Source organism: Botrytis cinerea, chromosome 9 (assembly GCF_000143535.2).
Source record: "Botrytis cinerea B05.10 chromosome 9, complete sequence".
NCBI lineage: Eukaryota > Fungi > Ascomycota > Leotiomycetes > Helotiales > Sclerotiniaceae > Botrytis > Botrytis cinerea.
The window spans coordinates 1,059,829-1,075,786 of NC_037318.1; the positions used below are offsets into that span (position 1 = coordinate 1,059,829).

The 15,958-nt window shown below is 44.1% G+C and overlaps 4 protein-coding genes across 4 annotated transcripts; 1 reads left to right on the forward strand and 3 right to left on the reverse strand.

The window, feature by feature from the left end:
• Positions 1–1,058: 1,058 nt before the first annotated feature.
• On the reverse strand, positions 1,059–4,626 carry BCIN_09g02950 (hypothetical protein). Its single transcript, XM_001548561.2, has one exon. It carries the CDS (start codon positions 4,527–4,529, stop codon positions 1,530–1,532), a length of 3,000 nt encoding a protein of 999 aa, XP_001548611.2. The 5' UTR covers positions 4,530–4,626; the 3' UTR covers positions 1,059–1,529.
• Positions 4,627–4,729: 103 nt separating this feature from the next.
• BCIN_09g02960 (hypothetical protein) lies at positions 4,730–7,660 on the reverse strand. Its single transcript, XM_024695027.1, has 3 exons — positions 7,006–7,660; positions 5,876–6,946; positions 4,730–5,804 (listed from the first exon to the last, which is right to left on the reverse strand). Exons 1-3 carry the CDS (start codon positions 7,650–7,652, stop codon positions 5,183–5,185), a joined length of 2,340 nt encoding a protein of 779 aa, XP_024550820.1. The 5' UTR covers positions 7,653–7,660; the 3' UTR covers positions 4,730–5,182.
• Positions 7,661–7,994: 334 nt separating this feature from the next.
• Positions 7,995–8,838, reverse strand: BCIN_09g02970 (hypothetical protein). The gene is made up of 3 exons (XM_001548559.2): positions 8,719–8,838; positions 8,612–8,669; positions 7,995–8,535 (listed from the first exon to the last, which is right to left on the reverse strand). Exons 1-3 carry the CDS (start codon positions 8,777–8,779, stop codon positions 8,310–8,312), a joined length of 345 nt encoding a protein of 114 aa, XP_001548609.1. The 5' UTR covers positions 8,780–8,838; the 3' UTR covers positions 7,995–8,309.
• A 101-nt stretch (positions 8,839–8,939) lies between these two features.
• Positions 8,940–15,928, forward strand: BCIN_09g02980 (hypothetical protein). The gene is made up of 6 exons (XM_024695028.1): positions 8,940–13,686; positions 13,747–13,976; positions 14,029–14,190; positions 14,243–14,374; positions 14,429–14,630; positions 14,677–15,928. Exons 1-6 carry the CDS (start codon positions 9,033–9,035, stop codon positions 15,810–15,812), a joined length of 6,516 nt encoding a protein of 2,171 aa, XP_024550821.1. The 5' UTR covers positions 8,940–9,032; the 3' UTR covers positions 15,813–15,928.
• The last annotated feature ends 30 nt before the right edge of the window (positions 15,929–15,958 follow it).

Below are 15,958 nucleotides of genomic sequence, written 5' to 3' on the forward strand. Positions count from 1 at the left end.
GGACCATGCACGCGAAAAACTAGTTGATAGTTTCAGGGGAGTTGGGGAACCGTTTCGAAACGGCCACAAAGCGCAAAAGAGAGGGAAACCTTCTAGTTCATTGATTCGTTAACCTATGATAATAATTCATGAACTCGCCTGTCAATTCTGTCAAATCGGTTGGGATGTCCCTCCGCGCTTTTCAACCTCGGTATCGCATGAGCTGTGGAACAGCGCTTATTGTGAGACTACTAGTCTTTTTATATTCTTCGCATCGCATAGTGATATTGCCATCCCATACTTCTCTTCTATTGGGGGTATTTTTGTCATGCTTAATACTAAGCATTAATACCTTGAGGGTCCAACCTAGCTTTTTATCACTAGTTGAGCGGGAACTAAAAGTTCCATTTGCTGATACATCAATACAGCAAGTACATTCTCTATAATGCTTGTATGTGTATTTCAAGGTTGATTTGGAAGTGATAATTTTCTCCAGATTTAAATATGTCCATGGTATGAAGAGAGGAGGTTATTATATCGACTGGAACGAGTAATTGTAAACAAACCAAAGAGAGAGAAGGAAAGAATGAAAAAAGAGAATGAACACTTCATTAAAACAAATTCTTCAATTCATAGGAGACTAGAGAAGAGAAGAAACAGGATGCCAATCCCTATGTAGATAGTAGGTTTTAAAAGAATAAGGGGAAGGAGGAGGAGGAGGGAAGGACACCGGAGATTTAAAATTTGACCCGATGATATAAAACCTTGACTTCAGAAATTCCTAATTTTCTCCACAAATGAATCATGTATCTAGTTCGTTTCTCTTCCTGTCAAGGAAGATGAGGATAAACAGGTCATGTTTCGAAAGTAGCAAGAGGGTAGAGTTTTTCGATCTATACAAAAGGAAAGAGGAACCGATATTAAAATAGATTGTCGGCACGACTTGATAAATTCTAAATCGATTAAAAGATGATGCAGGAAGCTGGAAGTAGAACGTAAATGAGATAATGAGAAACCAGATTTCACATAATAACATCGGATTGACTACAAATTGCATGGTCGATTCTTCTGTCCCTAAATGGAGGAAGTATTTAATAGGTTGTATTCTGAGCCAGGAGCGAGAGAAGAAGCATTCGAGTAGATATGATCGATTATCTACATTCTCCTTGAGCCTAGGATAGGAATAGAAGTGAATTTTGGACACAATGCCTGAATCCGTTGTTTTATACTGAATTTTCTGGTTTTCATTGTTGTGCTTGTGACTTAATACATCTAAGGTACCATCATGGAAAGAACACTTGTTCAAGCAGTACCGTCGATAAAAGTTATACACAATTCATCGTCGAAAAAGACAGTAACATAAAGTCATAATCTAGTTTATTGCTACAAAATTACGCGTAACAAAGCATTTACCTTCCCAGCCACATATTATACAATGACCGTGACGCCCTATCATGCAATTCGTGAATATGATATGCACGCCGCCGATGCAAAGCCCCAAATGCGAGCCATATGTACCTCTAACTGTACTGAAATATATGCTCTTGTATCTACGCCGCCACTGGTGATTTCCTGACTCTCCCTGCTTCGGAATCCTTTTCGGGAACTGACGTACCACCGAAGCCCAATCCAGCGCTCTTCTTCCTTCTTCCCTTCCTATCGCCGTATTTCTCGTCAAATTTGCGGATTGCAGAGAGCGTGCTCATATCCTCGCTGATACTTGCGCTAATCTCCTCCATTGCCTTGTCGAAATGTTGCTTGGTGAGGATACGTTTCTCGGGGTATGTGTAAGGGGTGTCGCCTTCATGCTTAGTGGCAAGTTCATTTTCTTCCCTGATACATGCCAATGCAGCTGCGACCGAAAGGTTCTTTAAATCCGATCCAGAGTAAAAGGGTGTATTTTTCGCAAGTTCGGCGAGAGAGACTGACGGGTCGATGACCTCATCTTTGAGGTGGATCTTGAGAATAGACTCGCGATCCTTTTCAACAGGCAGGTCGACCAGAAGTCTTCGAGGCAGTCTGCGCAGTACAGCTTCATCGAGGTCGAATGGTCGATTGGTAGCGACCATGATGAAGGCAGATAAGTCGTTCATGCCATCCCATTCTCGTAGAAATTGGTTAATCATCTCTCTATGGGCAGTTGAGCGTTTAGTGTCACCGCGGGCAGCAAATATAGCATCTGCCTCATCGATAAACACAACACAGGGTGAAAGTTTCTTGGCTAGTGAAAAGATCGCTCGGACATTCTTTTCGCCTTCACCAACATACATGTCGTTCACTTCAGCACCACTGATTTCAAGAACTGTTGCACCACTCTCTTTCGCTACTGCTTTGGCCAATAAGGTCTTACCGGTTCCAGGAGGTCCATACAAGAGCAAACCAGGCATTTTATCAGTAGCAAGAACACCATAAGTAAAAGCCTCTGGACGTATCAATGACAAACTGGTCAATGTTTTTAGTGCCTCTACAGTCTCCTTTGGAGCGTGAACATCTTCGAACTTGGTATGAATATCCGATGGTATGACGACACCCCCGAGCAGCTTTTTCTCGTGAGGAGTGCACGTTTTTCGAATTTGCTTGAGTTTTTCTTTGATATCTGTCTTTTTCGGTGAAGCGTTGATCTCATCAAGCATCTTGTTCACATCATTATCTTCCTCTTTCAACTCTGCCGCGCCCCAAGAAAACTTGGCATTGTCACTTTCGGAGAGCAGCTGTTGAGCTTTCCAGAATGTTGGCCCATCTATAATCTCTGGGTTGCTTTCTAATCCTAGAATAGTCGTTGCAAGCCTTTGTACGCGAGCGTAATGCCAAACTGCATCGTCTAAACCAGCAGATACCACCCAAGCGACGTCGAGATCTTTTTCTATATCTACAGTTACTGGCGTATCCCCCGAGAGTTTTGTAATCATATCCTCAACATGCCGTATGTTCAAATTTCGGATGCGTAACTTGTCGTCCGATTCGAACACTGTATCTTGTTCCGATCTTCGGTCTGGTGGGACAAATATAGTTCTTTTCTCACCCTCAACTATGTCTGATTGAAGATGTTGAATACCTGCTGATGAGAGCTCGGATTCTCCTTGTTCCAGGGAACTTGTTCCAACCATAATTATATTTCGTCCAGACTGCCAGCGTTTGGTGACTACCGTCCGCAATTTATCAATAATATTGTAGCCATCGTATGTTCTAGTTAAATCCTTGTAATCACGAACTTGTATGATGAGATCTTTGGTATTAGTTGCATCCGCACCTGAAGACTCTGATGCACGTTTTGAATCGGCGCCAGCAACTAATGACTCAAGTAAAGCCGTAGTCTTCAGATCGTTCCACTGTTCAGCGTTAGATTTCACGTTACCAAAGGACGAATTGGCATTGCTGGAAGCCGAAAAGTTCGGGTCGGCGAAAGTAGCAAATGGCATCACAACATCTGAGGAGCGCCTGTTATTCTCCGCTGCCGGGGTAAGGGCCCCCTTTAACCGGCTAAAAATTGCCGAGAGCTTTTTCTGTGCCTCGGAAGAATTCGACGCGGTGAAAGCAATTGCGGGACCAGCTTTTTTACTCATGCCCGCCAATTCTTCCTCCTCAACCCCCTCAATGTCTTCAGGAACCGTGCTTGAATCTTTCTCATAATCCTCCAGCCTGCCCGCCATTCTAGAAGTTTCGTAACCCAAAAGAGATGCTTTCGACCCCGTCCAGGCTAGGTTCTCATCGATGTATGGCCCTAGAATTTGGGCTATATCGACTGGATCCAAACGTATAAGATCAGCTCCTAGTTTAGTCGAAATGGTCTCCACGACAGAGTCTAGATATAACGTTCCTCCGTCTTTAGGGCATTGCAAATGGAGAATTGGTCTCATGATATTTTTACCATCTAACACAGCCTGTGAAGGGCGCAACTTCAGTCCGGCTCTGATGGATGCCAATATTTCTTTGTAAACATCAACATGCATGCTGTACCTTGCTTTCTCGGTGGGAGGGAGGTCGCATTCAACGATAGATTTAATTGCATGACTCATCTTCTCTGTCGCTTCGGGGCCTAGCGAACTTTCAACAAATTCTGGGACGTTGCCGCCATAGTAAACTGCGAGTGAGCCTATCTGCGGTAGTTCCTCGACCAGTTTGACATTATTCCAAAACCAATCCGGCAGTATTATCGGTGGCAGACCTTCCGGTTGTTTTTGTCGATTTGCTCTTAAGGTTCTCCCCGACAGTCTTCCCCGAGACCTTTGCTCGGGGTCTGCATTTTCGACTGGCTGTATAGAATCTTCTGCCACTTGATTCTCTAACTCTGCTTCCACGGGAATTTGAGGAACATCCGCTGAGGTTCCCTGTTCTCCATCTTCAGGTATCCGTGGAATATCCTCTATGCCTGCTCTTGCCTCTTTATCGTTTTCCGGAGTTGCTGGGTCATCAGGTGTACTGTAGGAAATTGCTGAACGATGGAAGGTGCGCCGAGGAGGGGGATACCTGCAGCCTGCGATGATTCGGCATGTCTGTCGCGAGAGAGGGTTTCTATGCGTGCGAAGAGCTCGCAATGCTACGGCGTGCATCCGGTATATTTTCGTGCTCTTTATCGAGCGAATATTTCGAGGGGGAAAGTTGGAAATCAGACGTAGAGGCGTTTGAAATATTTCTTTGAAGCTCCTCGAATTTGATGATAGGTAATCTTTCCTGTTCAGGCATCTACGTTGGTAAATTCAGGCATCAATAGTTGCTCACGCTGCGACAACATCCAATTCAAACAACCCATTGCAGAGAACCAAGGGACTATGATTACTACTAAAAAAGGTTTACAAATAACCAATGCCTAGAGTACCTTACTGCATTGAGATTGATGATACTGGTATAAATATCTGATATCTGACATATCCACGCATCAACAATATCTCAGCATCCATTCAATCAATACAACTTCAAACATCACATCTACGGCAACATGCTGGTAGTTTTACACGACTCCAAACACCAAACACGTTGTTACATTTCATGAGTTCATTGGCTCATTGATTGATTTTTGGTCTATTGGCCTTTATTGTTAGTTGATTCTGATACGATGTGAACCAGTCGAAAGGCTGTTGGACCAGACAAACCATTAGCATCGACTAACGCGCCTCAGAAAATCCTCAATTTCAGCAACATAACTCTATCCGCTTTAGCCTCATAAGACTCTTTCTCTTGTTTCGTTTCATTCAGCAACTCATCCTTACCCAAGAGCCACCATCATCCTTTTCGCATCCGATCTTTTCCAAACTTCTTCTGGTATTTCTGCATTATTGACCCTATACATGACTCCATTCTTCCTCTCAACCTGCAATACGATTTTGGAAGGTTGAGATTCCGGATCCGGTGGGTTGCCGTTGGCAATTAGAACAAAATCGAAAGTACCGCTACCAGCGTCAGGCTCCGCTCTACATGATGTTTCATCTTCCCACGTAGTTTCTTCAAAATAGCAATATGCTGTCTGCGCAACCACATTGCCATTCATATCCTTGATATCACGGTGCTTGTGGGTATATCGAGGTTCCCAAGGCGTGTTTTTTGGAATCTCGTGTTTCACCGTCAAGATTTCCGAGACCTCGAACTGAGCGACTTCCGCCCAGAAAAATATGAGTTGGTCATCTGGAGTGTCGTCGAGTTTTTTAATTCCCAGTTCTGGAAAGTGCTTTGGAATGTCCTCCAACGAAATAGCATTTGGACTAGATTGTCGTGATTGTAATGGATGAAAATGAATGTGTCCTCCTGGGACGTCTGAAGAAATTCTTGGTACCCGAACTAATCGGAGTGGTGAATTTCGAAGTACATAACATATAATCTCGGGATCCATACTGTATCCGTGAACACAGTTATTTACTTTTCCTATTGCATTGTTTGCGAAAGAGAAACCACGGAAACTCACCCAAGATCTCGATACCTTTCCTCCACGCGTATACTAATTGCATTGTGCCAACCCAACCAAGACCAGGATGGAAATGGTACTCTTCTATCCAAAGACGTAGCTTTCAACACCGTCAAATCCTTTCTTCTCCTAACGCCGAGCAATGAGCCAGGCTCCCAACAAAGTCCCATCTCAAAATTCGTTGTAGGTAATCCCCATAGGAAAGTATCGCCGGTTAGTTGCTTGACTTGTTCTAGAATAGCATGAAAAGCGTCATGCGCATCCCCAGGTTTAGTAAGCTGTCTCTTGGTGAAATCAAAGACTAGAAGTCTAAATCGATACCATGTTTGTTCAATGACATCGTCAGAAGCGAAGAAGCTCCGGAGGGAGGTGTCAAGAAAGTATTCTGTTTCTTGGAGCCTGAACCAGCTTGTGTGTGCTAATGAGGTTTCGCAGTACGTCTCTTCAGTTCTGTGGCACTTTTTACAGGCCCATATAAGCTGTTCATCGGTGAAAATAATACTGCGTCTTGCCAGTGCTCTTTCCTGTAGAGTCCACCCTCTCCGACTCCATTCAGCGCCATCAAGCTGATGTGAAAATGAGAAGCCATTATTGTGAGGGTTCAATGTTCTCATTAGCTTCATAGAAAATTGACTATCAACCCTAGAAATAAGAACTTGAGTCTGTTTTCCTGTTCGACGAGTTTCAAATCCTGGCAATCCAGCTTCGGCGCTTCTCCCAGAAGCAGCAATAAGAGTGACCTTTGAATGAGCATATATGCTTCCCATTTTACCAATTTGTATGACTTTGTCAGAATCGTTGTTTTGAATTATACACAGGGCATCGACCCATAGATATTGGATTCCTAATTGTTGTGAAAACCCCATCGCGTCCTCAACAGTCTTTGAGACGCATCCATCGAGAGAACCTGGTTCCTGGAGCGCTTTCCGGTTATGTGTCGAAAGAACTGTATTTTGAGGACCGCCCCATATATAGCTCAATGCTGCATACTCAAAATGTGCGATATTGACATCACGAAACTCCACAATTTTACTTTCCAGCACGTCAATCAGGCGAAACATTGGGATTTCACTGTTCAAAGGATTAGCACAGTAGCTGTGACTGACAACTTACAGACTTTCCTTGTATACGCTTGACCTGGGAGTTTTGAATTGGAACACTCTGCATGGTTATCTTGACATTCTTTAAGCCATTGAGCTGGACGTTTGATATCAATAATCTTCGGTCTTAACCTTCCAGAAAAGACAGCCACCTTCTGGTTGCCTTTTCTACTACTTGTACCGTCATCACTTACTTCTGCGTCGTATGTTTGAAAAGCGTCATTTATGAAGTACCACGGGAATGTTTCGGTATCTGTACGAATTCCTGGTTGATCAGTTTTCTCCCCCTCTCCAATAGGATACCAAATCAAGTCAATTCTATACAAATGCATAAATTCGCACTCTGGTCCCCACGCCATCGCCTTGACGGGTACTACACGAGCGCATGCCACGATGGAAGCAACACATTCGAAGGAGTCCAGGTCGCGCATACGATTGTCTTTCTGATCAGACACGATATCGCAAATTGCTGAACAAAAAGGACATTCAGATGAGGATTGTCGTACGCGGTAATGAAGGCCAAGACTAAATTTAGGTCTATCTCTTTTATGAGAAGACGACTTGAAGGGATAACAATCTGGAACTCCCGCTTTGGTGTTGAGAGATATTAATTCCTCAATAGTTGGACAGCGAAGCATCTCAAATTCAATAGCGCTGCAGTACTCACAGAGAGGCATTTTGACTCGGAGAATTGTTGTATGTTAATCTAATAGACAGTAGGCTCTGGTGTAATATATGAAAGTCGAAGGCAATGATTCCGCTTACTGTACCGCTCCCGCTCTCCCACTTTCGTCGCTACTCGCGTCATGCTTGATCTTGTGTCGAACTCGAATAGTACCTGTTGTAAGCAATGCGACTGCTTACATACCGCTAGGTACTGTCCTAGATCGCACTAATACAAAACTAACGATGTGATGACCACACTAATTCATGAGTGATTGTTCCAAAACTGTTGCTGTGCCATTTTTAAATGACTACCGCGTGAGTGTCCAAGATCGAAGATAATCAGCTCTCAAGTATCATCTCTCAAATTAATGAAACGGCTCTCTCCATGTTCTCATTCTGAACGAATTCTTTATTCTCGTCTTATATATACATGGCGAGAATTATACCATTGACGAACCTGGCCCTCCGAACGATTGGTGGTCAAGTAATACACATGTGATAGTGAGGGCCACGTGTGATATATGGCCAGGGAGTAAGCACTCTATGTTACAGTAAATACCAGACTTGAATCCAGCAGGATTCGAGCCCAAAAGAACACCCTCTCCAATTTGTCTTCTCGAGACCAGCACTGATGATAGGGTAGATGTAGAAGACAGATCTTGACAGGCTCATGATTTCTTCGCCTCAGAAATCGGTTCTTTCGGTTCCGATTCCGATTTACCATTAGATTTTGGCTGAGAACCTGTCCAGAGTCTAGCAGACTGCCACCAAGAAAGCTCTGGAGTCTTAGATGGGTTTAACAAAGTTTTCGTACTAGCAGCGCGACTTGCTTCTACTTCTGCCATCCTAGCTACCTCGCTTTCATCGGTTTGAATTGGGCGTTCAAAGGCAGCCCTATACCGATTTAGTCAATCGAAATATAAACATAAAGCAAATCAATCTTTTTGATGTCAACCATCACTGTACTTACTTTGCCTGCAAGTTGTTCTCTTGTTGCTCTTTCAACGCCGGTCCAAAAACCCAGATGCCTAAACTTTTCTCAGTAAACTGTTACCGATACAATGTGATACCGCATACCATTACCAATACCAAAGGCTGTGGCTAAGAATAAAGGGAAGATTCCTTTGACTTTACTCATGGTTTTCTCCGATAACAAAAGTTCGTATTGATGAGATTCCTTTTTGGGCAGTGAAGGTCTTCACATGAGCGAATCATAGGTTACGAAAGATGACTAAGAACTGCACTAGCAGTTTTCTCAGTTACCGTAAAAAGGTAGTCGCGTAAAGTGGTTCAGTCGCGTCAACCTCAAAAAGCAATAACCGACCATCCCTTCAGACTCGCGCTCCGAAAAGAACTTATACCTTTCGACTATACCATGTCATTCGACATAAATGGCAAATTGGAAGGAGAAAGGAGTGGTTCCGGATTCTGAGGACGAAGAAGAATTTGATTCCCAAACTACTATCAATCATGAGATACGAGACAATGCCGCAGACGACGAGTTTCATGATATCGACGATGTTCTCCAAAGAATTAACAATGTCAGGAGAGAGGATGAAGAAGCGCGTTCCAATATGGGAGACATGGTTGAGAAGATCGGAATGTCTCAAGCTTCATCAGTTGACATGATCCAAACTTTTGATATAATCAATGACAAATCTGTTGACAGTCCGATAGAATCACTTATGAGAGGCTCCTCAGGCAGTATGAAACCGAATCAAGAGCAACCTATCGAAACTGGAGCGCCTGAATTCTTACGCGAAATTGCTCCAGAAGCAGAGGCCGATGAGGTTTCCAGAAGCTGGATAAGAACTCTATCCCCAGCATCCAGCATCCTGTCATCGCCCCCAACAAGCCCTATTCGCTCGCCTTCAGTGGCACAGCCTCTTTCATCTCCTGTCCAACAACCCGTACTTTCAAGCCCTGCAGAGCAGATGCGTGAGGAGTTTCCAGCACAAGCTCAACCGGGCTTTGATAACCCAGACTACCTTCCGAGAAGGCAATTTAGAGAAAGGAAGCCTGTGCAAATACATCCATTTCTGTTGGAGCAACAGCGGTACGAGCGGAGGATGAAGGCTTCTCACATCAAACCTATCCGAATTCCACAAAGCCAAGATGAACCTAGTCGAAGGAAAAGAGCCACACATAATCAAGAATCGTGGGATAAGGATTTTCAAGACCCAGAAGAGGCAGAAGCCGGTGACATGGAAGAAAGCCAGCCCATTACATTCACCGGGGGCTCTTCATCACAGTCACTATTAGCAGATCGCGTATGCGAAACCATGAAGGAGCCAGATAATCTTACATTGGGGGAAGATGAAGATGATAGCGACCATGAATTTCCAGACCTTCCAGATTTGTTCAGACAGAAGTCAAATTTTGTAAAGCCTAAGCAGAAGAAATCGTCAAAGAAGTACTCCACTATAAATCGACCGAAATTGTCAAACCAAGCTCCAATTGTGAATAAAGAACCTAGATTAGACATCTACGATTTCCCCAGCTCATCTTCAACTGGTTCTTCCCCCATTCGTTCAAGAACTGCACGAAGGCCCGCGTCTCATGCAATTTCTGTTACATCTTCACCTGCCTCAGCTCCTGTGTGGTTGGATCAGAGCTCTCCACAATCTCGGCGAATTACAGAAGTGCCCACGCCAATCACGAGCGCTATCAAAGCATCCTCATATGCATCTCCTTCAAAGATCATGTTGGATAAAGAGGATCCGTTTGCCGATCCGATAGAAATTCCTTCTTCAGAATCTGGCTTGTCCTCGTCGTCATCGTCTTCGGAAGAAGAGGATGAGGTGGTATTCTTGAAGAAGAAGATGAAGCACGTACTACCTGCATCCCACCTAAGACTTGATCAAAAAAAGAAAGGGACACGAGAACTAAAACTTCAAGCAAGGAATTATCAAAAGGGTAATGAGAAGCGTGGTGGTGTTGGAGTTGCCCTTCCTGTTGTGCGAGGGTCCAATCAAGCAGCTTCTACGCAACCTGCTAACCAACTTGCGTTTTTGGAATCTGACGAAAGTGATGAGCCCGATGAGAACAATTTCGCAAGATTTTTCATGGAAGATGACGAACGGACTGGTGCTCCTAGCCTATTTCAAGCATCTACTTCAGGGTTTGCAATTGAAGATGATCGTATTGATGGTATGCTGCCAACTCCAAGCCGCAAACGTGTAGCCAAGAGTTCATTGAAGCAGCCCAATGCTAAACGCCTAATGAAGTCTTCGTCTCATAGTGGGAATCAACAATCACAATCACACCAACCAAGGATAACTTCGCACCTCACACCTATAGCTCCAGCTATCTGCAAGGCCAGTAAACCAAGACGAAGGCGGCCCAAGAAGATACCGGTAAAGCTTAGTATAATAGACGTTGCTGAGAATGCTGGTTATTTCGAGCCACATGCACCGGCATTCCTTAAAGTAGCGGCTCGGAGCGCAAGATCAAGAAAGGGACTTGGACGTCAAAGTCCAACGCGGAAGTTTATCAGGCTTGCGACTCGCGAAGACACTGCTGATGCCCAATCGGTCTTGCAAGATTGGACGAACCGCAAAATTCGGCCCAGGAATGTTTCATTCATACCTCGACCCGAAAATGTTAACAACGCATATCCGCTTACTGAAATCTCTACCAATCATCAGACGAAGCTTCCGCCGCCCATTATGAAGCTTCAGACGAGTTTAAGATCGTCTCAGTTGACTACCGAATACACCAACACAAGGAAGATCCGCGTACCTAGGGCAAGGCAGCTTTCTATGAACGAGTTCGTGGCGAATAGAGAAGTGGAACCAGATATGTCTTCGTTGAAAAATGCTTCAACAGTCAATGTCAAGACCAATCAGAGAGCACGTACGAATCCTTATTTTGCAGCACCATTCGCACGATCAGCGCAACTTGAAGCAAAGCAGTTCCCTACCAAAACCCTGGAACCGAGGAAGAAGTCTCTCGATGCCCTTTTTCGTATGGGTCTCCAACAGCCTTTACAGCGAGGAAATCTCCAACTCAGTCGTTTCTTAGCTGATGATGATGTTGTACATCCTTCAATAGAAGCCAATACTTCCAATGGGGACGGTGATGTAACATCAACTAGTCTCACAAAGAAGGTGGTCAAGCAACCTCGAAGTCGGAAGCGATTACCTCAACGTTTAGATGCAGGTGCAGCTATCTATCGTCAGCCGAGTGAGCCGCTCATATCGTCATTTTCGGCGTCTGCACTGAGTGAAGTAGGCACCGACCAAGGGAAACTTCTTGGTCTGGGAAAATTTGGCACAAGGTATCCTCATCATTTTGATATTCTTCCACTGCAGGCCGGGATATATTTCCATGGGACTACCTTCCTTGGTAGCGGATGCCTTGCAAATAATCTGAACAACACAGACCTCGTCTTGTCTGATGATAATAGACCTGCGACGTCGATTGAAGTGGGAGGCAATGTTTTTAAATGGGGAACCTGGAATTCCATTGTCTCCGAGCAAATGGGGGTTTGCATTGACTGGCTAACAGAACAATTTACTGATACGTCTGAGGTGCTGGATCAGTCTGACTTGATCGCTACTACCAATCTTATTTTGGATTATGTACAGCATGGTGTGAATTTCTCAAGTTCTGAGTCGATGTCTGAATTCTTGCTACGAATGTTAGATATACTAGAGGACTTTTTATCTCGCCTCGATATATATCATATGTCTGGTGTGAACAATCGACAGGCAATTCAGGTCACTACTAGACTTTTGGTGCTGTCGCTTCGATTACTACGCTTGTCGCAAAATAGTGCACATGCATCGACTTTCCGCTTCGAAGAATTATTGCAGAAATTGGCAAGTTCTTGCATCGGTCTCTTAATATCAGAAGGCCTAGAGTGTGTAAGGAAATTGTACGACGACTTGCAATATCTGTCTGTAAGAGAGGGTGGCATAAGAAATGATCGTTACGTCGCTGAATCTTGGGTCATCGTCATTCATGTTTTAAAGGCTGCAAAGATTCTGCGAGTTTCGTTTTGGGATGTTGCAAACGTACAATTGAGCATCAAAAGTATAAACTCGTTGCAGGATGCCAATACGATGGAAAACATATGGCTCTCTATGTTCTCTCTTCTGCCGCTTTTCGGGTTTGATGAATATGGTTACGTTTCGTCGGTTTCATTGCAGGAAAATGGATTCGATAATTGGTCACTTCCGCAGCAATTGATCAAAAGGGTATTTGCACTTTATGCGTCGAATGCTAGACAATCACCAAGTTTCAACGATTACTGCAGAGCAATTGTGAGTCGATGTCATTACCTGATGTCAAAGTGGGGTTGGTGGAAGTGTAGCGGGATAATTGGCACTCTGTTCGATTGCTTTGCCTTACAGAAGCTCGCAAATTTGCGAAATGAAGAGGTTTATAAGTCACCTCAATTTTTAGAAGATTTGACTACAGAATCTTCACTAGATGTTGAACCAGAAGACCGCTGCTTTCATATTTTTCTTAAATTTGTGGCTATTGCCATCAGGCATCAGCGTGCAGTAGACGACACTAAAGGTATTAGAAACTTGGTTGCGCGAATCTTGCCAAACCATGATCGACAATTTCCAAAAGAAGAGGCGATTTTTCATCGTGATCTTGCCTCGTTGCGCAATCATCATGACCTTTTGTGCACCGTATACTGGGCTGCCCCACCAGGTTATGGGCCGTCCATCACCTTGCTGCAGAAGCTTGTTTCGGCTGCTCGCTCACACAACGAAGCCTTTTTAATCAATTTAAGAACTTGGGAACGGCTTGCTCGGTTCACCTTGTCTAACATTCCTACCAGTTTTACTGTTGAATCATATGGACCATTTGTCACTTGGCAGGATTCTTTCTTCAATAGTCTGCTCGAAGAATATGTGGAATTAACCCAAGTTAGGCAGCAACTACACATTCAGTCTGACGGAACTTTTCAAACAGATGTTGACTGCAATCGAGGAAGCACCATGTCTTGTATACAAGCTGTAGCGAGATCAACCATAGAATCATTAAAATGCACAAATTCAACAACCTTGAAGCATACCATAAACCTAGGTAAGTGTCTTTTGTTGCGGAACTTGTTATTGAAAGAGTCATGCGCTGATTAGTTTTTAGGCATGCTTTCGAAAATGTTATCGACAGGCTCCTCGAAGGATAAAATCGATCAAGAATTAACATCATCTGCTGTCGAGATCCTCAACTGCCACCTGCATCAACTCAGTGACGCAGAGCCAAAAAGCAAAGCCGAAGCAAGTTCAGATGGAGATGAAGAATTTGACAGCCAAGGTTTGGAGTGTGACCCCGACTGGGCGAAAGAAATGCAGTTCATGGACGATTATCTTCACGTACGTTTTACTCCTTTTCGCGTCTCTCATTTTGCAGGGCTAACTTTGTCAGCCGCTTGATCGTGCAATTACTCCAATCTTCCGGGATTTAATTCAAAAGATATTGCATGATGGCCCGTTTCCACTAGAACACACGGCGAATTACTTCTTCATAAGGCGCTTGATCAAGTGCTGGGCTTACCTCGTCTCCGCTTTCATAAAGTTTGGGATCTATGTATGATCTCCCAAAGACCGCTGCTCTATTGCTCTGCTAACGGCAATAATAGTCTCCAAAGGCCTTCCTAACGGTCGGTGTAAACGCAGTTTTTGAACACCGAGAAAAATCGCATTGCACGCTTGTAGCTTGGCCGCTGTTTCTCAGTGAGCTACTTGAGCATACAAAATTATTACACTCTAATGTAAGCACTTCGAAGTGCCTTTGTATTCCTTCAATCTTACTAACAGCTTTGTAGGTCTCTGGATTTGACGTTGGATCAGAATGGATGGTAGCTGTTTCCAAACCACAACATGAACTTCGTTGGGAAAATGCCTTGACTTATCAGCTTTTGAAGCAAGGACATTTTCTCCTTGCGGGTGAGGTTATGAACGAAGCATCTTCCAAATCTCTGATGGAGGAAGCACCGTCTGCAAAGAGGAACCAACATTTTATCAAAGGTAAGCTTTCATTATACATGATCTGAACTTATGTTAACCAATCTAGGCGCCATTATCAGAATCCAGAAGATTTTCTCGGACCAAGCATTAATTGCCTCCACATTTGGCAATGTGACCAGAGAAACTATCAAGGCTAAGTTCTCGACTTTGTTGAATTCTGTTATGCTCTCAATGCAGCAGCATTTGCAAAAGCTCCAAACTACTGACGCCGTTTCTCATGGAGAGTATGTGAGCTTTGTACAAGAAATTGTCTCGCAGATCCGTTCCCATTGCAGCAACATTTGTCCCCCCTTAGAATTCTTCTTCCGCCATTCTCCTACATACTGGCCTCCAGAGACGGATCCTACTCTCTACTTGGCGGGCTTAACATCATACACACTTCAACTATCTTCAGAAAGGGAAAAAACACGGAATGGATTGATATATTATCTCTGGAATGGATTCAGAAGTTCACTGTCGGCTACCGATGCACTTTATAGCTACATCAGCCGGATTTCCAGGGGTGCACGGCACAGAGACATGTTGGAATTCTTACTGGCTGACATCGTACCTTCCACACTTGAAGTTGCATTCGAAAATGAAGCTGGCTGGCTCGCATGCGAAGTCTACATGGTAGCAGTATCGAAAGCCTTTGAAAGCCTCGTTCTGAGCGGGCAGGAAGTCGGGCAAGTTGTGGTTCTCATGAAAATTCTGCTACAACATATCTTCAACAGCCTTGGTAGTCACTATGGTAGATTTGGCCATACTGTTGAAGCCGTACATCCCAGTCACCGAGGTATTATTGCTGTCATCTTTCGATTTTGGCGAGCCTGCAGGCCGCACCTGTACAACCTAGATACATGTTCTGAAAGTAGTCTGGGCGATATATTTGAATGCTTCGATGGCTTTGTGAAAGCGGCAATACTATGCTTTACAAACGATCGAGACATCAGCTTCCAATTCAGGCACTTTGATGTTGGGAACGTGGGCAACGACATTGCTATAGAAGAGATGGCGCGCGAAGTTCAAAGCAATTGGAGGGTCAATATGGCAGACGGAGGAGTAGATGTGCGGATGAATGACGGTACCATCGTGAATCATTGTTGCAACAACGGTCCTCGAGATCTTCGTGAGGTACTTCAAGGAATACTTCCGGAATCTGATATCAAAAAGGCTGTAGCTTCGTTGGATTGCTACTTTTGAATAGCTAGATATCGCAATAGACCTATTTATTAATACCACGGTTTTGCTCTTATGCTTTTGAGCCGTTACTCCCAGAAACCCCCAGAGGGAAAAGGCCAATACTACAATAAGGTACACTCCAGCAATGTCTTTCAATTCACAGCGAA

Coding starts and splice junctions, on each gene's coding strand:
- BCIN_09g02960 (XM_024695027.1), bottom strand. CDS start 7,652: ATGCCTCTCTGTGAGTACTGCAGCGCTATTGAATTTGAGATGCTTCGC. Junction 6,947..7,005: donor TCAAAACTCCCAGGTCAAGC/GTATACAAGGAA, acceptor TCCTTTGAACAG/TGAAATCCCAATGTTTCGCC. Junction 5,805..5,875: donor GAAAGGTATCGAGATCTTGG/GTGAGTTTCCGT, acceptor TCACGGATACAG/TATGGATCCCGAGATTATAT.
- BCIN_09g02980 (XM_024695028.1), top strand. CDS start 9,033: ATGGCAAATTGGAAGGAGAAAGGAGTGGTTCCGGATTCTGAGGACGAA. Junction 13,977..14,028: donor TCATGGACGATTATCTTCAC/GTACGTTTTACT, acceptor TAACTTTGTCAG/CCGCTTGATCGTGCAATTAC. Junction 14,191..14,242: donor TCATAAAGTTTGGGATCTAT/GTATGATCTCCC, acceptor CGGCAATAATAG/TCTCCAAAGGCCTTCCTAAC.
- BCIN_09g02950 (XM_001548561.2), bottom strand. CDS start 4,529: ATGCACGCCGTAGCATTGCGAGCTCTTCGCACGCATAGAAACCCTCTC.
- BCIN_09g02970 (XM_001548559.2), bottom strand. CDS start 8,779: ATGAGTAAAGTCAAAGGAATCTTCCCTTTATTCTTAGCCACAGCCTTT. Junction 8,670..8,718: donor AGCCTTTGGTATTGGTAATG/GTATGCGGTATC, acceptor AGAAAAGTTTAG/GCATCTGGGTTTTTGGACCG. Junction 8,536..8,611: donor GAGAACAACTTGCAGGCAAA/GTAAGTACAGTG, acceptor AAATCGGTATAG/GGCTGCCTTTGAACGCCCAA.